Source organism: Penicillium antarcticum (assembly GCF_028974205.1).
Source record: "Penicillium antarcticum strain IBT 31339 chromosome Unknown utg000001l_segment0_segment0, whole genome shotgun sequence".
Classification (NCBI taxonomy): domain Eukaryota; kingdom Fungi; phylum Ascomycota; class Eurotiomycetes; order Eurotiales; family Aspergillaceae; genus Penicillium; species Penicillium antarcticum.
In genome coordinates, this window is record NW_026695299.1 from 2,192,271 (window position 1) to 2,216,823 (window position 24,553).

The 24,553-nt window shown below is 49.9% G+C and overlaps 14 protein-coding genes across 14 annotated transcripts; 7 read left to right on the forward strand and 7 right to left on the reverse strand.

The window, feature by feature from the left end:
* Positions 1–60: 60 nt before the first annotated feature.
* N7508_000811 (putative transporter) lies at positions 61–2,177 on the reverse strand (the record flags this gene model as incomplete). The annotated part of the gene is made up of 6 exons (XM_058458896.1): positions 61–424; positions 475–641; positions 690–787; positions 839–967; positions 1,037–1,989; positions 2,041–2,177. The coding sequence occupies 6 exons, from the start codon at positions 2,175–2,177 to the stop codon at positions 61–63; spliced, it is 1,848 nt and encodes a 615-aa protein (XP_058325118.1).
* An 818-nt stretch (positions 2,178–2,995) lies between these two features.
* N7508_000812 (translation termination factor eRF1) lies at positions 2,996–4,863 on the forward strand (the record flags this gene model as incomplete). Its single annotated transcript, XM_058458897.1, has 6 exons — positions 2,996–3,116; positions 3,168–3,217; positions 3,271–3,642; positions 3,693–4,449; positions 4,522–4,671; positions 4,724–4,863. The coding sequence occupies 6 exons, from the start codon at positions 2,996–2,998 to the stop codon at positions 4,861–4,863; spliced, it is 1,590 nt and encodes a 529-aa protein (XP_058325119.1).
* Positions 4,864–5,173: 310 nt separating this feature from the next.
* On the reverse strand, positions 5,174–6,188 carry N7508_000813 (prephenate dehydratase PHA2; the record flags this gene model as incomplete). The annotated part of the gene is made up of 2 exons (XM_058458898.1): positions 5,174–6,073; positions 6,135–6,188. 2 exons carry the CDS (start codon positions 6,186–6,188, stop codon positions 5,174–5,176), a joined length of 954 nt encoding a protein of 317 aa, XP_058325120.1.
* A 187-nt stretch (positions 6,189–6,375) lies between these two features.
* N7508_000814 (uncharacterized protein) lies at positions 6,376–7,503 on the forward strand (the record flags this gene model as incomplete). The annotated part of the gene is made up of 2 exons (XM_058458899.1): positions 6,376–7,048; positions 7,124–7,503. 2 exons carry the CDS (start codon positions 6,376–6,378, stop codon positions 7,501–7,503), a joined length of 1,053 nt encoding a protein of 350 aa, XP_058325121.1.
* A 280-nt stretch (positions 7,504–7,783) lies between these two features.
* N7508_000815 (uncharacterized protein) lies at positions 7,784–8,357 on the forward strand (the record flags this gene model as incomplete). The annotated part of the gene is made up of 4 exons (XM_058458900.1): positions 7,784–7,818; positions 7,872–8,050; positions 8,103–8,200; positions 8,286–8,357. 4 exons carry the CDS (start codon positions 7,784–7,786, stop codon positions 8,355–8,357), a joined length of 384 nt encoding a protein of 127 aa, XP_058325122.1.
* A 1,047-nt stretch (positions 8,358–9,404) lies between these two features.
* cbf5 (pseudouridine synthase CBF5) lies at positions 9,405–10,942 on the forward strand (the record flags this gene model as incomplete). The annotated part of the gene is made up of 3 exons (XM_058458901.1): positions 9,405–9,513; positions 9,576–9,732; positions 9,790–10,942. The coding sequence occupies 3 exons, from the start codon at positions 9,405–9,407 to the stop codon at positions 10,940–10,942; spliced, it is 1,419 nt and encodes a 472-aa protein (XP_058325123.1).
* Positions 10,943–11,303: 361 nt separating this feature from the next.
* Positions 11,304–12,681, forward strand: N7508_000817 (FYV10 family protein; the record flags this gene model as incomplete). Its single annotated transcript, XM_058458902.1, has 4 exons — positions 11,304–11,357; positions 11,409–11,948; positions 12,006–12,200; positions 12,250–12,681. The coding sequence occupies 4 exons, from the start codon at positions 11,304–11,306 to the stop codon at positions 12,679–12,681; spliced, it is 1,221 nt and encodes a 406-aa protein (XP_058325124.1).
* Positions 12,682–12,853: 172 nt separating this feature from the next.
* N7508_000818 (25S rRNA (uracil2634-N3)-methyltransferase) lies at positions 12,854–14,265 on the reverse strand (the record flags this gene model as incomplete). Its single annotated transcript, XM_058458903.1, has 2 exons — positions 12,854–13,791; positions 14,034–14,265. The coding sequence occupies 2 exons, from the start codon at positions 14,263–14,265 to the stop codon at positions 12,854–12,856; spliced, it is 1,170 nt and encodes a 389-aa protein (XP_058325125.1).
* A 704-nt stretch (positions 14,266–14,969) lies between these two features.
* Positions 14,970–16,278, reverse strand: gmtA (GDP-mannose transporter; the record flags this gene model as incomplete). The annotated part of the gene is made up of 4 exons (XM_058458904.1): positions 14,970–15,403; positions 15,459–15,830; positions 15,895–15,982; positions 16,036–16,278. The coding sequence occupies 4 exons, from the start codon at positions 16,276–16,278 to the stop codon at positions 14,970–14,972; spliced, it is 1,137 nt and encodes a 378-aa protein (XP_058325126.1).
* Positions 16,279–17,018: 740 nt separating this feature from the next.
* N7508_000820 (uncharacterized protein) lies at positions 17,019–17,717 on the forward strand (the record flags this gene model as incomplete). The annotated part of the gene is made up of 1 exon (XM_058458905.1): positions 17,019–17,717. The coding sequence occupies one exon, from the start codon at positions 17,019–17,021 to the stop codon at positions 17,715–17,717; it is 699 nt and encodes a 232-aa protein (XP_058325127.1).
* Positions 17,718–18,127: 410 nt separating this feature from the next.
* Positions 18,128–19,751, reverse strand: N7508_000821 (SMI1/KNR4 family protein; the record flags this gene model as incomplete). The annotated part of the gene is made up of 2 exons (XM_058458906.1): positions 18,128–19,694; positions 19,741–19,751. The coding sequence occupies 2 exons, from the start codon at positions 19,749–19,751 to the stop codon at positions 18,128–18,130; spliced, it is 1,578 nt and encodes a 525-aa protein (XP_058325128.1).
* Positions 19,752–21,211: 1,460 nt separating this feature from the next.
* On the reverse strand, positions 21,212–22,570 carry N7508_000822 (uncharacterized protein; the record flags this gene model as incomplete). Its single annotated transcript, XM_058458907.1, has 1 exon — positions 21,212–22,570. One exon carries the CDS (start codon positions 22,568–22,570, stop codon positions 21,212–21,214), a length of 1,359 nt encoding a protein of 452 aa, XP_058325129.1.
* Positions 22,571–23,166: 596 nt separating this feature from the next.
* N7508_000823 (SCF ubiquitin ligase complex subunit HRT1) lies at positions 23,167–23,669 on the forward strand (the record flags this gene model as incomplete). Its single annotated transcript, XM_058458908.1, has 4 exons — positions 23,167–23,268; positions 23,320–23,398; positions 23,450–23,520; positions 23,571–23,669. The coding sequence occupies 4 exons, from the start codon at positions 23,167–23,169 to the stop codon at positions 23,667–23,669; spliced, it is 351 nt and encodes a 116-aa protein (XP_058325130.1).
* Positions 23,670–23,969: 300 nt separating this feature from the next.
* N7508_000824 (signal peptidase complex subunit 1) lies at positions 23,970–24,402 on the reverse strand (the record flags this gene model as incomplete). The annotated part of the gene is made up of 3 exons (XM_058458909.1): positions 23,970–24,167; positions 24,235–24,294; positions 24,355–24,402. 3 exons carry the CDS (start codon positions 24,400–24,402, stop codon positions 23,970–23,972), a joined length of 306 nt encoding a protein of 101 aa, XP_058325131.1.
* Positions 24,403–24,553: the final 151 nt, after the last annotated feature.

Sequence of the window (24,553 nt, forward strand, 5' to 3'; positions counted from 1 at the left end):
AGTCTATACGAAAACAAACATTGATTCTTCAAGCACCAATGGTGCTGGTCACGGCTGAAGCTAGTTTGCAAGAATCTCCCGGGGCAGGAAAGCCCAGACAGTTCCCACCGCTGCCAGAATCGTCGAGATCACGAGCAAAATCCAATCAAGGATGCGCTCGCCCCGACTGATCTCCTTTCCAAATATCTTGAGGTAAAATGCAAGAGGGAAGATAATACAAATGGTGAAACACAAGAAGGAACCCATGAACGCCATGATGCGATCGAACGCTGGGAAGATGACGGACAAAATGACAATCGTGACCACGACAACAAGGCGAATAGCCGCCCGTGCGATCTGTTGAATCGTTTCGCGATGGTTCTCAGCAGGAACATTGCCTGCAACTCCACAAAGAACTTCAAATGTGGCAACCAGAGGCCGTGCACTATAACCTTGTCAGTTGTGTTTGAAAGAAAAACCAAAAGGTGGACTTACTTCAACGGCACCTTGGTGAGCGGGATGATTGAGATGAATACTATAATACAGACGGAAAGGACCTTGGGGTAGTTGGTGACGGTCAGAATGTTCGCAGTGATCTCGTCCTGGACGAAATCACCAAACATGAGCCAACCAATGATGGCCATTGAACAGTCGAGAGTAAACTAGTCTTGTCAAATTTGTTCTTGCATCTTGAGTCAAAGAAGTCTTACTGTAAAAATGTAGGTTACCCGCAGACTCTTTCCGTACTTCTGAGGATGTCTCATGTCGCGGTAGATGTTTGGGAAGACACCATGGCCACCCCAGGGTGCTTTCTCAAGAATTAGCTTCTCGTAAACCTCACAGCTGCTGGAAAACTTACACATAATTAGGCCAAAACTCAAGGGAATAGTAGCCCAGTTGTCAGGGAAGAGGAATGTGTTGGCTGGCTGCCGCAGTGAGCCTGGTGTATCTGGCTTGACGAGGCCATCGATGCAAATAAGAGCCACAACTTGGAAGTGTTAGTATTGGTGGACTGTTTTGAGAGCACAAAACCTACTAGATGTACAGGATATAATACCCAGGATGCTGGTGATACTGAGGAAACGCAATGGGAGGAAGTTGAGTGGGATCAGCACAACTCCACAGACAATCTTCCAATGTAAGATACTCAAGCCCGGAACCAAAGCGTATAGACTGTCTGCGAAAAGCACAACCAGGGCTACACATGCACCGAGAAGTTCCAAACAGAACAAAAAGCTGGTTATCAAACGAGCCTGCTGCCCGAAACTGATGTAGGCTAAATCAGCATAGGTGACGACACTCCGATCAACATCCAGACACTTAGCCAGAATCTTGGCTGTGTAGGAGGTTGTCACTGCCGAGAATACCAGAAAGGTCAATCCTAAAACCCAACCAGCATGCTTCATTGCCAGCGGAAGACTCAAAAGGCCGATACCAATCAACACATTGACAGAGTTGAAGACAGTCTGCGGGACTGTGGATTGGCCAACGATAACGTCCTCTTGGGTCCCATCTTCATGCTGGATATGCTTGACCAGCAATGGTCCCCGATCCGGGTCTCCTGCGCCATCGACATGGATATTCTGATCTCTGTGGAATTGAATTGCATGTCTTCGAGTCGACTCGCTCATGCGCGAAGAGATCGTGCCATATGAAGTCGCAAAGCTTCTATCAAAAGACGAGGCCAAAAGCCCCGTGCTGGGAATCCCATGCTTGAAATGCTCTGGTCCATGCGAGTCCTCTTCGACTGGCTCATCTTCCTCCGACTCATCACGAAGCAGAGGTCGTTCGACATCAGAGTTGCGGCCCCAAGATCCCCAAGGCTGGTTGCTTCTCGATCCATATTCCACGCCAGTAGCAATTCCGAATTCATCATCCGACTCTGAAACAAACGAGGACCGCCGAGGAATTACCTCCGGGAATGCTGCAGCTCTCTGCCAGGAACGCGCAAAGTTATCCAGACTGTTGGGTCCACCCGCTTGACGGAACCGGTTTGAGAACGACGACGACCTTTCCCGAGGTTAGCAGGATGAACGAGCCACGAGAGCGCAAGGTACTTACCTCTCTCTGCCCCAGGTCCCCGACTCGATCGGACTCCCGCGATCCAGATGGCCATAGTCGTAGGAGCTTGGTACCACGGTTGTTGGTGTTCTCAGTGAGCCATCCAGCGAGTCGTTGTCATGGTCTGTTCCCGACATGGTGATACTACTCAAGCGCAGAGAAGGTTTAAAGGGGAAAAGAAGAACAAGGAAGGGAAAACTCTCCCCTCTCTTATCACATGGAGATAGCTCCAACAGATAAGGCGAGTCTGGAAGATCAAAAGAGTCTAGCGCCAAGGAGCTTCCCGTAGAGACTTAGTGTGGGGAGTGCGGATCTCGCTTTTTTTTTGATAAGACTGCAGGTTATTGACTAATTGTAGTGACCAGATGTCTAATAGATCCAGCCAAGGAGGCAATGGAGGAAATTTCAGGGATGGTCTCATATCAAGAATATTTCTAGAGGTCCGAACTCGGGCCTGTACTCTTGCAGTGTTTGATATTTACGTAAGGCAGATGCAGCCTCGATCAACAAACAATTCTAGACAATTATACATCTAGAGGTTTACATAGGGGTAATTATAATTTCATGCATGCCCAATAGTACACAGGTACCGGTACCTGAAACCCCAGCGTTGGGCCATGACCCGACAAGTACCATGTACGTCACGAGCCCTGGCTTACCTCAGCGGTCCCAGCCGACCCCTCGAACAAACTGTGTACTTCCCACCCCACGAGGAAATTTGCCGCTTTGTACGTCAATCAAGTTAAGGTGTGTGGTCTCGACGTGCCTGGTTTTTCGCGTGAAAAATTATTGGTGTCATTTTGCTGGCTTTCTTTTGCTCATACTGACCGTTTCTAGGTGTTAAACAGGTCAGATCAATTCTTTGAAGTTCCCGCTTCACTTACTGACCTTTTCAGGCGTCCGCAGGCAAGGCCTTTGATACTTTTCCCCCTGATTGTCCTTCGCCTCGCCCAAGATGAGCGCTCCTCAGCCGAACGAAGCTGATAAGAACATCGAGATCTGGAAGGTCAAGAAGCTGATCAAGCGTCTTGAATCCGCTCGCGGAAATGGAACTTCCATGATCTCGCTCATTATTCGTACGTCGCCCCGGTCTCAAGCCACCCGTCGCCGCTAACTCGCAAATCCAGCCCCCAAGGATCAGATTTCTCGGGCCGCAAAGATGCTGGCTGAAGAATACGTATGTTTTTCCTTGAATAGATCTCCGAGCGTCATCTAACCGCGCACGATCAGGGTACCGCCTCCAACATCAAGTCCCGAGTCAACCGTCTCTCCGTCTTGTCCGCCATTACTTCCACCCAGCAGCGTCTCAAGCTGTACAACAAGGTTCCTCCCAATGGACTGGTTGTGTACTGTGGTGAAATTATCACCGCCGAAGGAAAGGAGCGCAAGATTAACATCGACTTCGAACCCTTCAAGCCCATCAACACATCGCTATACCTTTGTGACAACAAGTTCCACACCGAGGCCTTGAGTGAGCTCTTGGAGTCGGACCAGAAGTTCGGTTTCATTATCATGGACGGTAACGGTGCTCTGTTCGGTACTCTCAGTGGTAACACCCGTGAGATTCTTCAACGTCTGTCTGTCGATCTGCCCAAGAAGCACGTGAGTATATCTACTTTTTCTCTCGGCATTCCATACTGATATCTGAAAAGGGCCGTGGAGGTCAATCCGCTCTGCGTTTCTCTCGTCTACGTGAGGAAAAACGTCACAACTACGTTCGCAAAATTGCCGAATTGGCTGTTCAGAATTACATCACCAACGATAAGGTCAACGTCGCTGGTCTCGTCTTGGCTGGTTCCGCCGATTTCAAGAACGACCTTAACCAGTCCGACCTGTTCGACGGCCGCCTGCAGGCCAAGGTTATCAAGATTGTCGATGTTTCTTACGGTGGTGAGAACGGTTTCAACCAGGCTATTGAACTTGCTGGCGAGACCTTGAGCAACGTCAAGTTCGTCCAGGAGAAGAAGCTCATTGGACAGTACTTCCAGGAGATCTCTCAAGATACTGGCAAGGTCTGCTATGGTATTGAGGATACCCTCAAGGCTCTGGAGCTTGGTGCCGCTGAGATTCTGATTGTCCACGAGAATCTGGAGATCACCCGCTGGGTCATGAAGAACGCCGCGGGTGCTGAGGTTGTGGTCCACACCAGCAAGGCCCAGGAATCCAACCGTGAGCTTTTCCAGGACAAGGAAACTGGTCTCGATATGGAAGTTGTCGACTCCGGCTCCTTCCTCGAGTGGCTTGCCGAGGCTTACAAGGACTTCGGTGCTAACCTGGAGTTCGTCTCTGACCGATCTGGCGAAGGAAACCAGTTCGTCAAGGGATTCGGTGGTATCGGTGCCATTCTCCGATACAAGGTCAACTTTGAACAGCTTGCCGATTACAGCGATGACGACGAGTTCTACGATGGTATGCTTGGTCTTTCTCCGTTTCTGATTTTATAACTAACTTTAACAGATTGACGGCGTTGCCCCCTCGCAGTGAGCGAGGATGAACGGCCAGAAGCTCCCGCGGCGGGTCTTTTGACGGCTCGCCCTGTGGATCAAGAAGGTGGCTCCCGTGATGGAACCAAGGCATCCGTGAAGGATAACCAACAAAGGCCTGGTCCACGCACAATGAAGCCACTCAGAGGTATGTTCAATCCCGACGATAACGATATCAGAATTGTTCTAACATGTAATAGGGTCATCCAAGCTCCGTGATATGCACACCGAGGTCACCTCGGGGTCTGATATGAAGTGGTTTAAATTGCAATTTAGGTTGGATCTGATTCTCGGCAAACTTTGGTCATCCACCGCTGCTTGCTCGACTTACTTCATGTAAGACAGATGGTGTTGGATTGTTATTTCTCGGCCAGTTATATGCAAATTCATTTAGAATGGCATTGCCTGGTACTTCATTCGTTATTGCTCGTTATTTTTCAAAAAGTACCCGAAAGGGTTGGTATAGATGGTGCCCGTGTTTGTCAAGTTATCTTTTTATCAAGCGGAGTACGCTTCGTAGAAAGGAGAACGAGTTTGATATTTTGTCATTCATTCATATGGTAAACCGAAACTTATGTAGCATGGTGCTCTTTACATGGATCAAAAAAAAATCACACGTAGACTGCACTCGGGATTATGTTCAAATGCTTTCAAAAATTGCTCCCGCTCAGTTGATCCTTCCAAGTGCCTAGGTCCTTGCATGTTTCTGTGACTTGTCGGAGGTCATTGAGAGCCTTGTGGACAGCGTCCTTGTTCTCATCTGAAGGAGTTCTTCCGCACTCAACAAAGAAGATGTATTGCCACGGTTTCTTTAGACTTGGCCTTGTGTTGATACTTGTGAGGTTCAGACCATGGCTCTTGAAGATGATCAAAGCATTCGCCAATGCACCGGCCGACGTATGATCAATGGTGAAAGAGATCAAGGTCTTGTGCGTGGTGTCAAGAGCAGGCTTCTGGTCTAGTGTGGGTGGGTTCGGTTGCTCAAATTCCAGCTGAGCTGTGCGCTCAGAAAAGACATTTCTCAAGATAAGGAAGCGAGTGGTGTTGTCGGCACGGTCCTCGATGTTTTCCTGGAGTATGTCCACTCCATGGTGCTCTGCTGCAAAGCGACTGGCAATGGCACCGCCCTTCTCCTCGGTCTCCTTGGAAACAATCTCAGCACCCTTGGACGTGGATGAAACATCTTGCCTCTCGACGCCCTTGAAATACCGAGAGAGGAAAGTCTCACACTGACCCCAGGCCTGCGGGTGTGTATATAGCTTGGTGATTGAGCCATCGTAGCCGGCCCAGCCGCCGGGATATGTGCCTTTGCGTGCGAGGAGACAATGGTGGACTGTGAGGTAATATTCCCCACACACCTTCACATCTTTATATGAATCATCCCGATCTGCCAAGAGATCTAGCGTCTGCACCACAGATCCATTGGTGGAATTCTCGCACGGAATCACGGCGTAGTCGACGGTCTTCTGCTGAAGAGCGGCAAAAGCCTCTGCAAAAGAAGCATGAGGCAGCAGATCTGCCGAGATCTTGCCAAAGGATTCCGCAGTGGCCTATAGATCAGGGGGTCAATCGTCAGATCTGGTGCAACGCGGGGTACATCGGGGGGCTGACCTGATGCGAAAACGACGCCAATGGCCCAAGAAAGGCTACCCTCAAGCGAGTCATGATTGCAGTGTGGAAATGAAGAAACAAATCCCCCTAAATCCACTCAGCTGAACATTTCCAGACCCGCCGAGCGGTGTGGGCTCCGATATTCCAACATTGGCAATGAGCGACAAACAAACAGACCAAACGATCTGAGATCGAACTCCGGGGTTGAGACATCATCCGTCCTTTTCCCGTACTCTGCCCCATGACATTTCCACTTCGACCCCTGGTCTCTCTGAGACATGGATCTCGGACTTATTCTTCGCTCTGTGAGCGCTTGCATCGCGAACTGACTTCAAGGAAACTCCCGTTGACTTACGACTACCTACACCCGCAGCCCTCACACCTTCTAACCCTTACGCTCCGTGATCTTGTACCACAATCTAAAACTGCCGAAGATTATGCGACTCTGCCTTCAATACAGAGTGCTTCTCCCTTGCCGATCGGCCACCACTTGATTTACTTCCCGCCGCAGGTGACATTGTCCCAACTACTCCCGGACTGCACCGACACACTACATACCCCGGGAGAACCATTCAACCGACGTCTCTGGGCAGGTGGAAACTTAAGATTCCCCGCATCTAGTCCTGCTTTAGATGGCAGCCGCGCAGTCTGCATCGAGTCCATCCGCAATGTGGCAGTCAAGGGTCGCGAAGGGGACGAGAAGGTGATTGTCACTATTGAGCGGCGCGTCGGCAATGTCCCAGAAGGAGAAAGTGCCGACGCAACCTGGGATCGGATCTGGAAAGAGAACGAAGAAAATCCAGGGGAGTCGTCGGTCATTGAGAATCGGGATCTCATCTTCATGCGGTTGAAGACCGAGGCACAAATTGAGGCTAATAAAGAGCAATTTGGAAAGCCTAGTAGGATTGTCAAACGTGCGTATTTCTTTCTCCTTGAACCTGGGTTTTGAATTGTAAGAAAGGTTCCTGACATTCTGGCGCAAACTATAGCTCCCTCCAATGCGACGTTCCACCATGCTCTCATGCCGACTAAAGCGCTGCTATTTCGATTCTCGGCTCTAACATTCAATGCTCATTCTATCCATCTGGACAAGGGATATACTCAAAACCAGGAAGGATACCGTAATCTTTTGGTACATGGCCCCTTAACACTCACGCTACTGTTGAGTGTGCTTCAGCACCATTTGAAGCAAGTGAATCTCTGCATCAGTAACATTGAATATAAAAACCTGGCTCCTCTATTTGTTGAAGAGGAGCTAGTTATATGTGGAAAGCCCAAGAATAATACTGGAGCTTGGGATGTGTGGATTGAAGGCCAGGATGGAGGGTTGGCTGTTCGAGGTACTGCTTGGACAAGGACCTTGTGTTAATATCATTAATAAATGCATATTCTTGAAATACTTCAGTTCAAAACAATTCAAGTTGTCATAGTACTAACCGAGCAGTTTTATAGATGAGGCTCGAACTAAATGGAAGCGATGCTGTAATCACGGATGTCGGATAAACTCTGCCGGAGCTAGTTTTGCACACGTTTTATTCTTTCCCACCTGCCCCTTCCTCTTCTCTTCAACTCAGTAACCTGGCTTTCTCTGAAAGCGCAATGATACACACTGTGATCAATTAACCTAGCATTTTTCTTCAGCTCCAGTCATGGACTTCTTCTGGCAGGCTCCCCCAGTCACTAGGTATGCACGTCCCTTCGGATCTCTCAAGTTCATCTTGCTAACTTACTTTTCAGGACTCTTACAGCCTTGACTCTGGTTCAATCCGCGTTGGTACATGGTGGTTTAATGAGCGGCTACCATGTTCTCTACCTGCCGAGTCTGATCTTTAAATGGCGCCCGGAAATTTGGCGACTGGCCACCCCATTCTTACTAACCGGACCTGGCTTGTCCTTTGTCTTTGACCTATACTTCAGTATGATGCCTCGGTATCACAGTCTTTGATCGGGGTGCTAATGTACCAACAGTGTACCACTATGGCAGTTCTCTGGAGACAGGCTCGGCTCGCTTTGACCGACCTGGAGAGTTCTTCATTTACCTGTTGTTTGTAGCCTTCACCCTCATGGTAAGTGACTTAGAGTTCTATTTGTTCTGCTTGCATTCTTTTCCTTTCCCCTCGCATTATCTGCCCGCCCAGCCTACAAATCTAGCTGAAGCGGTTCCTGGAAGCGAGGGAGATTACCCCTGCGTCACGTGCAGCACCGTCAATTCGCAAAATATAGGTGCTGCATGCGGTGTGGGAATGGTGGGATTGCCTTTGAGATAGCCGGCATGATTCTATATCGTGTCGGTTTTTGGGCGCCCTACATTTATATACATCTATTCTTTCCAATACCATTCACTATTCTTCCTACATCCTACATACTCGTTCCGGTAGTTGAATCGTTGATAAATGCTAACTTTTCCCAAGCTCACAGCAGGTGCTTATTTCGGGGCGATGGTTCTTACAAGTCGTAAGCTTTCAGTACTTCTTTTTTAGTACCAGACACTGACTGGTCCCAGCCTTGATCATGGCTTTCGTCTACACCTATTCACAGGATAATCGAGGCAAGCGCGTGAGATTCTACATCATCGATATTCCCGTGGTATTTCTGCCATACGCATTGCTCCTCGTCACAATGGTGATGGCCGGGTGGCCATCTGCTGTGATAGAGAGTATGGGCATTATCTCTGCTCATCTTTACGACTTTATTACTCGCATTTACCCTACTTTCGGTGGCGGACGAAACTTCATCGTGGTCCCAGCCTTCGTGGAGAGATACTTTACTCGACACACCGTGAATGTTGGGTATCGCGGATACGGAACAGCCAGTCGCCCAGCACGAGCAGCCGATCAGCCTGCAAGTGGACCACTCCCATCATCCTGGGGCTGGGCCTCTGGTGCATCAGGTTCCTGGAATGGCAGAGGTGCTGGTCGCAGACTTGGTTAGAAGTCTGCAGATGTGTAAATCCTGTTGGCTTGTATTTGGCAGACGAGTTGGTGTGCATATGGTCATAGATAGTGACAACTGGCACAACATTCAGCTATTCAACCATTCACAAAAGAATAATGTATCAATAAGAACTACATCCCAGTTGAACTAAATTTAAGAATATTCAAGGAATAGAGAAATAGACCGTTGATGTCTGGAAAAAGAGACGGTCACGTGTGGTTGCCCACCGCCGGGCGCTAAACCCTTTCGGGCACTGGAGCTGCCGCACTCGCAAAATTTCCTTCGACCAAATTTTCGGGGCTTCAACCGCGCAATTCCTCAACGACAACCACCAAAATGGCCGTCGTCAAGACCTCGGAGATGGACTACGCCATCAAGCCTGAAGCGTCCGTTCCTACCGTTAACACGGAGGATTGGCCGCTTCTGCTCAAGAACTATGAGAAGCGTACGCTTGTCCCCAAAACTCCATGCTTGACCCAGCCGACATTGACATTTTTACTTGTATAGTGCTCGTCCGGACTGGTCACTTCACCCCTATCCCCGCTGGCTCTTCTCCTTTGAGCCGTGACCTCAAGTCTTACATCAGCTCCGGTGTCATCAATCTCGACAAGCCGTCGAACCCTTCCAGTCACGAAGTCGTCGCTTGGATGAAGCGTATCCTCAGGTAAAATCAGTTTCCATCCACCTCAATGGAATCAATACTGATCTCTTCATACTATAGATCCGAGAAGACTGGTCACAGTGGTACCCTTGATCCCAAGGTCACTGGATGTTTGATCGTTTGCATTGACCGTGCCACCCGCCTGGTCAAGTCTCAGCAGGGTGCTGGTAAGGAGTACGTCTGTGTCATTCGTCTCCATGAGAAGATCCCCGGTGGTGAGGCTCAGTTCCGCCGCGCTCTGGAGACCTTGACCGGTGCGCTCTTCCAGCGTCCCCCTCTCATCTCTGCCGTCAAGCGTCAGCTCCGTGTCCGTACCATCTACGAGAGCAAGCTCTACGAGTTCGACAACGAGCGTCACCTTGGTGTCTTCTGGGTCAGCTGTGAGGCTGGTACCTACATCCGTACTCTCTGTGTTCACCTTGGTCTCCTCCTCGGTGTCGGTGCCCACATGCAGGAGCTCCGCCGTGTCCGCTCCGGTGCCATGGACGAGTCCAAGGGTATGGTCACCCTCCACGATGTGATGGATGCCCAGTGGGTCTACGACAACCAGCGCGACGAGTCTTACCTCCGCAAGGTCATCAGCCCCCTGGAGTCCCTCCTCACCTCCTACAAGCGTATTGTCGTCAAGGACAGCGCTGTCAACGCCGTCTGCTACGGTGCTAAGCTCATGATCCCCGGTCTGCTCCGCTACGAGTCCGGCATTGAGATCAACGAGGAGGTCGTCCTCATGACCACCAAGGGTGAGGCCATCGCCATTGGTATCGCGCAGATGTCCACCGTCGAGCTCACCACGTGCGACCACGGTGTTGTTGCCAAGGTCAAGCGTTGTATCATGGAGCGTGACCTCTACCCTCGCCGCTGGGGTCTCGGACCCACCGCTCTCGAGAAGAAGAAGATGAAGTCCGCTGGCCAGCTCGACAAGTACGGCCGCACCAACGAGGCTACCCCCGCCAAGTGGAAGAGCGAGTACAAGGACTTCAACGCTCCTCTCGATGCTGAAGAGTCTGCTGCCGCTCCCGCCATCACCCCTGCCCCCAAGGAGGACTCCCCCGAGCCCGTGAAGGCCGAGGCTGACAGCGATGACAAGAAGCGCAAGAGACATGAGGGCGAGACTGCCGAAGAGAAGGCTGAGCGCAAGAAGAAGAAGAAGGAGAAGAAGGAAAAGAAGGAGCGCCGGAAGTCCAAGCAGGACGATAGCGATGACAGCGACTAGATGCACTCCAGGAAGGCCATCAGGTCCCCTGTACCATATTTTGCTATTTCCGGAGTCTTGGGTCAAAAGGGAAATTCGTTAGTCTATTCTACAGTTTCATATTGAAGGCTGATTATGTGAATGGTCAATCACCAGTAAAATAAACCAGTAGATTCAAGTAAAATAGAATAAAATAAAAGTACTCCATGCTCTGAAGTAAATGACATTACATCTGAACGTTGCACCCGATGACGCGGATCTCGTGACTTCTCTCTCCGCATCCCGGAGCTTCCCCTCCACTCCGTCTTCTGATCACCTCACTCGACTACTTAATCTGGGACTTGAGGATCTTGATCTGAGATAAAAAGAATCTCTGGTCACCATGGCCGCAGAGCTGACATCAACAAAGCTCAACCCGGAGAGCCACATCATCCTGGTAACTTCTCCGCACGTCTCATGATAGAGGTGCTCTAACAGCCCCAAACAGGACCAACCGCTTCTCCGACTTCCACATGAACTAGCCCGCAGAAACTTCAAGTCCGTACAACGAGCCGTCGAACGCGAAAAGGAATATGTTCTCCCCGCACTCAAGGACACGGCCAACGCCTCACTCTCCAACACACAAACCCCCGACCAGACACTTGCCGCCCTCGACGCGATGATATCCCGAATGCAAGGTCTCAAGAGGAAAATGGAGGGGCTGCAGGAAGAAGAGAAGAAAATTCACCATCAGTCTCGCAAGCGCATCCAGCATCTGGAGGCGCTGCACAGGATCCCCAATCTAGCCGATGTCAAATACGACCAGTGGGCAAGAGTACGGCTGGATCGACTACTTGTGGATCATATGCTGCGATCTGGGTATTCAGATAGCGCAAAGCAACTAGCTCAGGAGAGGGGAGTTGAGGATCTTGTGGATCTCGGTGTCTTTACGCAGTGCCAACGAATCGTTGAAAGCCTGCGACGGGGAGAGACGAAGGAAGCACTGCAGTGGTGTGGAGAGAACAAGGCAGCCTTGAAAAAGAGCCAGGTAAGATACGGCAGGGCTATATTTGTATTAGGACTGGCTAACTCGAGATATCTACAGCACAACCTTGAATTTGAGCTCCGGCTGCAGCAATTCATCGAGATGGTCCGAACCCAGGACAAAACAAAGAAGATCGAAGCAATTGCTCATGCCAAGAGATATCTCATACTAAACAATCAAGCTCAAAACCCGGAGATCAGGCGTGCTGCCGGTTTGCTTGTCTTTAAGCAAGATACACGAGTTGAGCCTTACAAGGTATGACAAGCAAGTCTGGCAAAGGGACGTTCTGTACTAACAAACACAGTCACTCTTCTCACTAGACCGCTGGAAAGTGCTTTCAGATCTCTTTGTAAAAACTCACCATGAATTACTTTCATTGCCATCACAGCCTTTACTACATATTGCACTTTCAGCCGGACTTTCAGCTCTCAAAACACCCCTATGCCACTCTGCATACACATCATCCAGCTCAAATTCACAGTCAACCTCGACATCAGTATGTCCGATTTGCTCGACCGAACTAAATGAGCTCGCCCGCACAATGCCATACGCCCATCACTCCAAGAGTTACGTGGAGAGCGACCCTATCGTCCTACCTAATGGCCGCGTCTACGGACAACAGCGGTTAATAGAAATCAGCACCAAGATGGGATCTGTGGAAGCGGGCAAGGTCAAAGACCCGACAACGGGTGAAGTCTTTGACGAGAGCGAGATGAAGAAAGTGTATATAATGTAGAACGAGATTTTACCTTTCCTGTTTGGCCTGATTTACCCAATGCTTTTTTATTTTTAGCGGCTTAGCGAATAAGCAGTTTGAAACGGATAATTTATACATTCAAGGGACAGGCCATGCTTTGCCTTATATATTCAAGCAATGAATCAACTGCAAGAGCAGCTGTGCATCTACCTCAGTCGCTATCACTAGACGAATCATCCCTTTCCCTTTTTTGCGTCTTCTTGTTGAACTTGCCCTTCTGCTTCCACTTAGGCTTCTCCTTCACCTCAAAGACATACATCCTCGCATCCCGATCCTCCCCCCTCCACCCACCTCTCTCTCCATTCTTCCCTTCAATCTCTCCAATTGTGCGTGCATGTGAATATCCCTCATAAGAAGCCCACGGGAACCGGAAACTGGTAACAACAATCAACCCAGCATGTCTAGCCAGATCCTTGATATTCCAAAGCGTATAAGGTTCCGCCTCGAACAAAGTAACGAGAATCTGACCAGCCCCAGTCCGAATCCCCTTCCCAGTCGTCTCATCTCCACCTTCTCCCTCCTCATCGTCATCTTCGTCATCATCCTCAGACTCAGAGATTTCCCATTCATCCTCATCGGCATCCATAAGCGGAGGCGCCTTGGAAACAAGAGGCACACAAGCCTTAAAGAAAGCAACCAGCAACTCCTGATTCGCCCGCACCTGCCGATTAACATCCGTCGAGAGTCCGCCCACATGTGGGAAATTGAAACAAATCACATCCCACGGTCCACCAGACTGGTAAGGCGGATCTGGGGTTTTGGGCTGGAACCAGCCTGGTCTTTTGCGCTCGTGGCGGTGGAAACCTGTGCGGATTTCTTTGGCGCCGCCGCCTGGACTGCCGAGTTTGCGGGCGTCCACGGAGAAGAGTACTTTGGGGGCTTTTTGGGTGGTTGAGTCTTTGCTCTCTTCTATGCCGTTTTCTGTTTCTGTCTCTTTCTTTGGCTTTTTGCTGAATTCTAGGATTGCTTGGATATTCTCCTGCGCTTGTGGGTATTTGCCTTCTAGTGTGTCTTTGGAATCGTAGCATGTTGCGCATAGATTGCGGCATTTGTATTGGGTTGCCAGAGAGCGGGCGAATGAAAAGTCCCCTGTTGATTGTTAGCATGTATTCTCTGGGATTATGCTGGACCAACTGTAGATTGAATTATGCATGTTTTTGTCTTGACAAAGTTTGCACATTGGTTCCAATCTCATATATCAGAATGGAGATGGTATGATCTCACACCAGGAATTGAACCATCAACCCGAATATACATGGACTTTCAAGACAAGGAGCAGACATGAAATCGAAGCAACAGAAGAACACAAAAGCAAATTATACAAAGCTCACCTTCGCCAACAAGGAGAACCCGATCCTTCCTCAAAAATGGAACAATAGGTCTCTGGTTTGCCTGCACAGAACCCTTCTTGACTGTAGTCTCCTTTGCCTGACCCTGACTCTGACTCTGGCCATTTCCATTCTGTCCCTTGGGAGGGTTAGAAGGCTGGCCGGAAGGTTTGCCAGGACCGCGGGAGCGGGCTGGAGCAGGGGCTCCTTTGATTTTCTTGTTATTGCGTGGCATATAGCTGTCTATCAATGCCTTTATATGTGGAATTTGTTTATGCGTGAAACAATTCAAGCATATAAGAGGAGTTGGTGAGGTGAAGATGCAAGAAGGAAAATCGCGGGTCTGGGTTAAGCTCGGCCAATCATAGATCCGGACTATTCACCTCTTGATATCATGAACATAGTTTATATTCTTCGCTTTCGGCAATCAATTGAAATCAAACTACATGATATTTGTTACAAGCTTACATGTACATTGGTATCATTTCCAATAATCATCATATTAGTTATCCAAACACACGTTCTATTGGCAAAACCAGAGCGCGGCATAGCTATGTACAGGAACAAGACAGGCAAGAACAGATGCTATGGCCGCATGTCAAAAAGAAAAAGATTAAATCATACTTTGATCGAGATCAGGGGAAGGGGAATTTAGAATAGAAACATTTTGTTTCATAAATCCCCTCTATAGATGCCAGGCGAGGGAAAGAAATGAAGAAAGAGAGCGAGGAAGAAGAGGGAAGGAAGAGAAAATCAAACACCAACACCGACCAAAGTGATCACAGGAATACCCCCATCAGGGCCAGACAAGAAAAGGCCCATACTTCGGCTGCAATGAAACGTGAATCATAATGTCACATGCAAAGATAGCACCGGTGTTTGGGCGGTGAACTTTTGATATATGCGCTGACCAGTCAGATACATAGTGCCAAATGCTGTTTAAGAGCGCAATGAGTCTCTCATGCTCTGGCTGCTGGCGCTGACGGGTGTAGGGAGGACACCGGTCTTGGGCTTGGCGTTCTGCTTGATCTTGGCAATAGCGTAGACGATACCACTGACGAAGCCAATACCAATGGCGGAGACACTGGGGAAGGTGACAGGTGCATCGAAGAAGACAAGTCCCGACACGGCGATAGGCAGTTTGTTAAGCGCGCCAACCATGGAGTACGTGGTGGAAGAGGTCACTCGGACACACCAGGCGGAGGTATACGAGATAAAGACGGACGAGGCTCCGGACAGGACCATGGCGAAGAAAATGCCGTCGCGGTTGGCCTCGGGGAAGTTGCGGGCCAGGTTGGCGGAGGACCAGTCCTCGACCAGGAGGGTGAGAACGATCAGAACGGGAATGGATAGAAGGTTGTTGTAGAACATGGCTGAGAGGAATATGTGTTAGCGAGCATATCAATCAAGACCAAAAAGGCCACTTACTGTCAAAGTCCTTGAAGTTGGTCAGCTTGATGCGCTTGCGCATGCCCAGGACGTAAGACGAGGTGCACAGGCAGTTGATCAACATCCAGACGTATCCAGCGTTCAAGGTCGAGACCTTGCTGGAGGTGTCACCGGTGCTCTCGACGGCGTGCTTGATATCAGCCCAGGCGGCAATGAGCGAGCTGACAACCATGAGACCGAAGGAGAACAGGGTCAGGCTGGTGACGGAGCCACCGAACCAGAGAACCTCACCATACGCGATCAGGATAATGGTCAAATTCTTGAAGATAGTGTAGACGGGAATCGAGAGGAATTGGAGAGCCTTGGAGCCAGTGTAGATCATGCCGATCAGGAGTAGCGTAATCGGGAACCCTAAAACCAAAGAAAATGATATGATTAGTCGCTGAGACTTGAAACCTGGAATTGCATCTCTTACACTTGCGTGCCTCATCGGCACTGAAGTCGCGGTAGGTGATAAGACCCATAGACTTGCAGGTCTGGATCGCGGCAATGCAGACCAAAGACTGTTTTATATCAGATATCGGCTCTAAGTGAGGCTACAATTGTCTCCACGTACCTGAACACAGAGCAAGAGGAAGTTCAAGTTAAAGTCCAGACCCGATAGAACATACTTGTTCATCACGGTCATCATAATTGAGGATCCACAGTATGCCAGAACGGGGAGGGCTGGACTGTTGGACATAGAGCTGGGGACGGCGCGGGGCGAGGGATTTGGCGGAGGCGCAGCCTCAAACTGCTTCCCTGAGTCGAGCTTGTTCATCTCGATGCTGTAGTCGTCGGACTTCTTGTCTTCGACCATGTTGGCGGTTGGCGGTTGGCGGATGGCGGTTGATTCAGGAGTCGGGGGTGGAGGAGGCTTGAAATGACAGAAGCACCAGCCGAGACAGGATCACACAGGATCACAGAGTCAAAAGAAGGGAGTGTTCGCGAAGTGACCGAAGAAAATAAAGGGAGATTTCGACAACAACAGATTTCGCCCGGAAGCAGCGCGTTACGTAAGCAGGGGATTTAGGGGGCTGACTCAGCATTTAATTTTATTTATAGTGAAACAGTTACTGTAACGTTGTAAGAAAATGGCTTTAATATAAGGAAGAATGAAGAATATAAACTAGAGTCACTGCAATTGTGACTGTTGAGACCATTGAGCTAGTCGAGATATTGTGATCAATTGGGATTTTGTATATTTATCTACGAGTACTGCTTCCCCTGAAGCAAGGCAAGAAAATACATATTTTCTCGAAATATATACAAGATATAACTTCAATAACCAAAGATATGTTATAAATTGCAGAAATCCGAATAAAATATCTCTTTGTCTACTTCTGAACCCAATGTTCAACGCGTAAACTACCGAGTCCAATAAACCGGTGGAGCTCCGATCTTCCACTCCAACCCTCCTCACACACACCTCAATCCAATCTACAATATACAATTTCAGGCTGGAAGAAGAGCCAAATACATAGGAAACACCCTTACCAAAGCAACCACCAAAACCAAAACAACCAAACCCCTCCAAACCCATCAACGACATCCACCAAAATGACCGACTCAGACGACGAAGCCCTCTTCGCAGCGCTCGAAAAAGAAGATGACACAAGCTACCGCGATGCCCGAATCCAACAACTAAACGAAGAATTCGCGTCCAAAAAGAACAACCACAGCACAAACCCCAACCCAGGCAGCACAAACATTCTCCAAAACGAAGTCTACCCAACCCTCTCAACGGACCAATCCGTGCTAGACTTTACAACCCGCACCAGTCGATGTCTAGTACACTTCGCACACCCCGATTTCACACGGTGCGCTGTAATGGACATGCGACTAGGCGAGCTAGCGAGCGCGCACTACGAGGTTTCATTTGCGCGCGTGGACGTGCGCAACACCCCTTTCATTGCCGAGAAACTGGGTATCAGGATCTTGCCTTGCGTTATTGGGTTTAAGGATGGGGTTGGGGTTGATCGGGTTGTTGGGTTTGAGGGGCTTGAGGCAAGGGGATTTGATGGGGTTGAAGGGTTTGAGGCTAAGAACCTGGAGAAGAGGTTGGTTGCCAAGGGGGTGCTTCTGCAGGCTAAGTTGAGTGGTGGGGATGATGATGATGATATTCGTGATGATGACAGTGGTGATGATGAGCAGGGTGGGAGGAGGACTTTTAGGAGAATTAAAGGGAAGAAAGGGATCCGGAGTGCCAATCCCAATGTGAGAAACCGAGGAGACGACGACGATGGTGATTGGGATTAAGATATGATGTTGGTATGTGGTGGTTATGTATAGTAACGGATTATGTTCAGTTTAAACCCATACCGAGTGATATACCTCTACTTCTAGCCTCGAACTAGGAAAATTTGAAAAATGGATTGGAGCCAGACACGAAAGAAAAGCACTAAGACTGTCATCATAGAATTACAGGCAAAAAGATCAAAGACCGTAAACAAAAGCCAGGCAACCAAAACCAAAGAGAAAAGAAGCAGGATAGAACCAGCTCCCTAGAGTTACAACAAATGCCTTGAAGCCGAGAACAGATAGGAACAGAGGAATAAGGAACAGGGGGAATTCTATACGAAGCAGTTTCGGAATGGTGCAACATCCATCCGCATGGATGCCCTTGAAGAACAGAACGTAAATTTAGGAATCGGAGACGCAGACATATTCTAAATCGCCACGTTCTTCATTTCACCCAGCACCTCCGAGTCCATGGCAGTAGAAGATTCTGCGGTGGCGTCGCTCTTGTCGATCTTGTCATTCTCCTTAGAATCGACCTTGGGGAATCCCTCGTTCTCCTTGTTGGAGATTTGCGGGGTGGCCACCTCCATCAGGTCTTCTGTCTGGGGCTCCTTGCCATTCCCTGTCTCCTTGGGGTCCTCGGAGATGGTAGGTCCAGTAGTGACCACGGGACTCGTTGTTTCTTCAGTCACGCGGGCAAGAGGGCTGGAGACACCAAATTGCGTCTTGGGGCTCTGAGCTGATCCTCCCTTGGAGAAACGGTGCGGCGAGCGGCCACGTTCCTCGGCTCGTGTTGGGCTGCCGTAGGGCGACTCCCGGCTGCTGGACCGGTTGCCTGAAGCATTCACACCTAGACCGTTGGGACCAGGACCCTTGCGACGAGGCGCACGACGGCCAAACTTCTGATCCGTTCTCCAGCGCAGGATCTCCAGGTATGGGGGCTCGACATTCTGGGAGCGGAACTCCTTCAGCTTGAGCTCGTTTGTCTCCTCATCGACGATGACCTTGCCGCTGCACAGATCATCAGCGAACGTGGCCAGGAATGCAGACCACGACCGAGCAATGACGTATTTACAATCGTAATCGCGACCAAAAATAATCACCTGGCCCCATTTTCCAGCGGGACCGGGTGCCAGATCAATCGCAATGTTGTTGCCACCCCAATCACGGGCGAGGGGAATCCAAGCTGGGTGTGCGTATGCTTTTTGAACAGCCCCGGGAGGCTGGGACTCCTGACGGTCCAGCAATTCCGATCTCCACATGGGGGAACCGCTCTGCTGAGACGGACCAGCCGAGGAGCTTGCCGCAGAGCTGGACACAGGGACGTGCATGTTGCTGAGATATTCATCGTTGACCCGCTTCCAGTTGTTCCACTCCTGCACGATCTCTTCACAATCCATAAGCATGGCGCTAAAGAGGACACCAGTGGGCAAGCCACCGCGCTCCTGGCCATCGTGGCACATCAGCGATTCGCGCAACTCTAATGGCAGACTGCAGTCGAGTTCATGCTCCAATTCATTGATATCGTTCTGGGTGCACCCTTCGCAAAGCTGGTCAAAGAGCTCTTCGTAATTGTGTTCTAACCAGCGCTCAATTTTCCTCCAGGAGTGAGCGACCGGTGGCGGAGGCGGTGCCCCATCGTGGAAACTCTGCATCTGGATCTCGGGTGCGCCTTCGCCCTGGTCATTGGACCGTCTCTTCTGAGATGCGACAGATCTCATGCCAGGTGAGTAAGGGCGAGTCGGAGAGTCTTCACTGGGGGAGCCAGTCCATTCGGAGGTTTGGGCGGTTGCCGAACCCTTGGACGGCTCGTCATCGTAGGGATTGGAGAGATCGGGGCGGGACTCGATTGCGCTCGTTGCGATGGATGTAAGAGGCTCATGGCGGCTTTGGCTGAGAGGAACATGTTGTCCAGTACGGTAGGGAGAGTCGTGGGAGGCATGACGGTCATTGGAGGTCATGGTATGCCAAAAGGAGCGCCATGCCGAACCAAACCTGTAGAGAGTCAGAGGTGAACTTGGGGATAGAGAGAGAGACGTACATATTCGCCATGGTGAAAACAGAAGATAAGCAGTATTAAGTGAAGATCATAAAGAGAAAGGAGGCCCGACCCAGTGAAGCGAAATTTCTTTGGAGATGGTAGGGGCGAGGCCAGAATTAGGTAAGGAAGGAGAAGTGGAGGGGACTTCTGGAACTCTTCCTTTACATATATCTTGTCTGTCGTGTGTCGTGTCGATGTTTGCGAGAGAGCGAATGTGTGAAGAAGTTGTTATGATGTTATGTCTTCCCCCCCCCCCCCCCCCCCCCTGGCCGCATCCATCTTCAGGTATGCAGATCCCATGATGTCGACACCCCATCATAGCCATGTTTTCACTATGTTCTGTAGTCTACACAACGCCTATTTCCGCATCCGTCATGCCCTTTTTGCCTCATTTCAAAGAGATTGTTCCTGCAGGCCTGTGGCTGTTGAGATTTAAGCTTCATCAAGTCCGAGACAAGATCTACGAGACCCATCCCAGCCAAGGCCTGATATGTCAATCTGTTCAGAGTACTCCGTAGCTCTGTGTTCGGGAGAAGACTATACTCTAAACCCCCTAACCCCGTAAGCACATGAAGATATAAAAGTAGAGGTGGATCTGGATGCAACTGTGGCGGCGAATAACTAGTGACAACCAATTACTCCTTCATTAAGGGGGAAACCAAAAATAGAATGGAACGAACTGGTAAAAAAACCCCCTACAGAGTTCAGTCCTCTGTACAGAATCTGTACAGTTGTAGTCAAGACCCTGGATTCACATTATTAGGATCGGCACTGGAGTCTATTCGGTTCTATTCGAGGTCTGTTAGCCTGTTTTGTGAAGGGCCCACACAGCGCCACTTTCGCCGTTTCACTGTGGCTTGCCTGTCTTGGGGGTAGCACCTCTGCACGTGGGATTCAACTACCAGCTTAAATTACTCTAGAAGACAAAGTGGGTTCTGACCAGTGAAAGTTTGACTAAATGAGTGTCGGGCGTGAAACACGCCAATTGGCAACAGGCCAGTCGCAAAGATTCAAGCATGAATCCACAGAAGGAAAAGGCTGATCGAGTTCGACCAACCGCATAGAAAAACATCAAGAGTGACAATCCCCGCGAGGAAGAAGTAAAAATCAGAACCAGAAAAAGAAAGAAACAACGTGTCGTAGCCATCCTTGGCTGGATCCTCCCCTAAACAGCACTTGGAAAACATCATGACGCCGAACGATGCAAGAAAAGAAGGTAAAAAGCACCGCCTCATCAATGTACCGAGCAGCCAGTCCCGTGTATCATCATCATGGTAAGAATTACCGCGAGAGTCCCACGGAAAGAAACACCAAGCACCCTGTCGCGAGAAAGGAAGACCAAAAAAGAACCCCACCGAGGGACCTTGGACCAGTCAAGGATGCCCTATGAACCAATGCAAAACGAGAATTAAGAAAAAGCCAAAAGAAGGGAAGTAACGAGATTGAACGCAGATCATGATCTGCAGAGACACTAAGCAAAGGAGCTCTGGATTCCACTCGGCGGCATTCCCGCTGTAGCACCGAGCTTCAGGACCCGACGAATGTCATCCTCGATTTGCTTAGTGTCCATGGACTGGGCAGCAGAAGGCGAGCTTGTCGGCATGCGGAAACCAGCCGGGTATTGTGGCTGCGGAGAGGTGTAGTTGAGCCGTTGAGGTGGAGGGCTCGGCATGTAAGGACCCCTGAACGGGGCCGGCGAGGAGCCGTTCGAAACACCGTAAGGTGAATGAGCAGGGGGAACCTCACGGCGCAGCGGCGAGTGGGAATGAGGAGGGTAGGGGTAAGGAGCACGGCCAGCGTTGTTAGGAATGGCCTGCTGCTGACCGGAGAAAGAGCCATGCGACATGGTCATGGGGGGTCCAGAGGAAGTTCGCATGGGGGTAGCATAAGGGGGGATGTTCGATGGACGCGCACCAAATGCGGCTGAATCAGGAGTGGGTTGAGCCGAGGGTGGCTTCTGGGGACGCGGATTGAGAAGTAAGTGCTTCAACTCCTCGGTCTTCATTCTGCGCTGCTCCTCAGTGATATTGGGAGACTGGGGAGTGCTCGAGGATCGAGTGTTTTGCAAAGCGTTCATACGGTCCTGATAGGAAGGAGCAAATGAAGGACCAATATGCGAATTGCGTGGAGAAACCGAAGTCTCCATCTCAAAAGCAAACATGCCATCTGCGTTGGAGCGCATAGCTCTGGGTTCAGTCTGAGGCGATCGAAGCTTATTCACTTCAGGGCTGCTCGTCGACTTGGTATTCCTGGCTTGTACAGCAGCCTGGAAGAGGAAGTCCAGAGGAGTGGGTTTCGGTTCAGTGCCTGTGGTCTGAGGTCGGCTTCGAGGTTTAGAAGGAGTCACATCCGGTTCGGGTTCATTCTCCGCAATATCGCTGTCGGTCTCGATCGGTGGCACGAGATCTGAATCAGGAGCTGACTTGGAGAAAAAGCTGGGCATGGGAAGCGCTGAAGGAGCGGGCGATGCATGGAAGGTTGGGCCTGCATAGGCGGCACTATCCTTCATCTGAGGGGAGGCAACCGTGTGCGACGGGGTTTGTCGTTGGGTATTGTTCTGGTGCCCAGTATTCTGGAAATAACCGTTGGTTGGTGCCGGTGAAGCCTTGTTGTCGCGCGGTTTCTTTGCAGATCGCATAGGCTTCTTCTTCGAGTTGTTGATGTTTGAGTCAGTCTGATTCCCGGCTGGGCTCATATTCCGCGGCGGAGATGACGGCGGGGTCGAGAGGAGACCCGGTTTATGCGCTTGAGGCGTCATGTTCTTCTTCTGTGGACGGCGGTTGTTGCGCGAACCCTTGGGGGTTGGAGGATGAGGAGATTGGGTCGACATGTCGACTGGTCGGCTTAAAAAATAGGCAGCCTGTGTGGAGAGAGAAAGAAAGAGCAACGCTATGACGAAGCAGTAAAGCAATGAGATTATCACGGCAAAATCAGGTCAGATCACTGCTCAGCAGGGTCGACAATATTAAGAAGATGGCGCCTAAGAGGAAGTGACAAAGTGACAGGTTGAGAAAGAGTCAAAGGGTCAAAGGCAAAGAAAGACGAATCACTGAAACGCCTCTATTAGGAAGAGTAGAAATGGACTGTTAAAGAAAACCCACGGAAATCATCTCTAAAGAGAAATGCGATATTGAAGAAGCATGTCGGTGGTGTGAGGGAGGAAAGTGACGAAGTTGGAGAGGGGATATGACTAAGAGCCGCCACCGGCCTCATTGACAAACACAGTCAAACATGACCTGGGTACCTCTGGAGTGACCTTTGCGACCTGTGATTTCCTTATTTCCATACTTCTTTGTCCTCTAAACCTTCGTCGGTTGCCTGTTGCAGTCTTACCTACGTCAATTTCTGTGATCCGACCTGAGACCCCCACCCTAGCTTCTGCCACTTGCCAAGCATTTCCGAATCGACCCTCACCAACCTCACAACATGGCGGATGTTGAAATGAAGGAAGCCGCTGGCTCCTCCAAGGGCAAGGCTGTTGCCAAGGCCGACGCTGCCGGCGATAAGAAGAAATTTGAGATCAAGAAGGTACGCAATCAGCTGCCGAGCTAGACCTCACGATACTGATTGAGATGCTAGTGGAACGCCGTTGCCCTATGGGCCTGGGACATTGTCGTAGACAACTGTGCCATTTGCCGAAATCACATCATGGACCTTTGTACGTCTTAAACCAGCCTCACCCAGCAGAGCTAAGCTGACAATGAAACAGGCATCGAATGCCAGGCCAACCAGGGCTCTTCAACAACCGAAGAGTGCACCGTCGCCTGGGGTATTTGCAACGTGAGTGCCTCCGCTTTCTAGCCTCGAGTCGGGACTAACGCTTGCTCTAGCACGCTTTCCACTTCCACTGCATATCGAGATGGTTGAAGACCCGCCAGGTCTGCCCACTGGACAACCGCGACTGGGAGTTCCAGAAGTACGGCCGGTAAAGAGATGGAGACGGAGGTTTTTTGCAAGCGCTTTTTCAGGGCCTTTTTCGGGGACACTACATGATACAAATTCACGATATCTTGCTATGCCAATAATGGCTATGATTTATTCCAAATCGCACCCTTTACCAGAGCAGCGGTTAAGCCAGCCCAGACGGAGGGACATGACGGGTGTTAGGATAGTTGATGTCTCGGGCGAATGTATGCTTCTCATATTTTAATATAAGAGTGAGCATTGCCGCAATTCTTTCCATTTCAACTTGTATCAGGCTCGGTCCTAGGTTTGAAGCTATTAGGAGCTTATTGCACTTTCACTCCGTCCACGACTATGCCTGGATTTGCTTTCCCGTTCTTTGAGCCAAGCCACTTCTCAGGGTGCCGGTTGTAAAACGGCCAAGGGGGAACGACGACAAAGGCAGTGAAGAGTGTACCCGCAAGGCCGCTCCATAATGTAAGGTAGATGTCTTTGTAGGTGAATCCGACGAAGAAACTGACAGCCTATGATGCGACAGATATTATTACTTGTGTCAAATCAGAAGACAACTGGATGTTTGGGTATACATACCCCGGAGATAATCAGTAAAATAGTGCAAAGTAGCTCTGCGAGGTACTGGCCGTGGAAGTCCTATCGAGGTATTATTAGCTTGGATTGTGGATAAACAGTAACAGAGAAATGAGATCATACAATTTGGCCTTCGACGGCATCTCTTAGAGGATTCAGTATTTCATCCATGGTGTAGTCGATGGTGAGGAATCCCTGGCTTATCGCAATGGTGTCATTAGCCTTCTGCCGCATCACACATCACCGCCTTCGGCCCTATACAACATTCAAGCTCGAACATAAATTGACTATTTTGTATGTCGATTCTAGATCTTGAATTAAT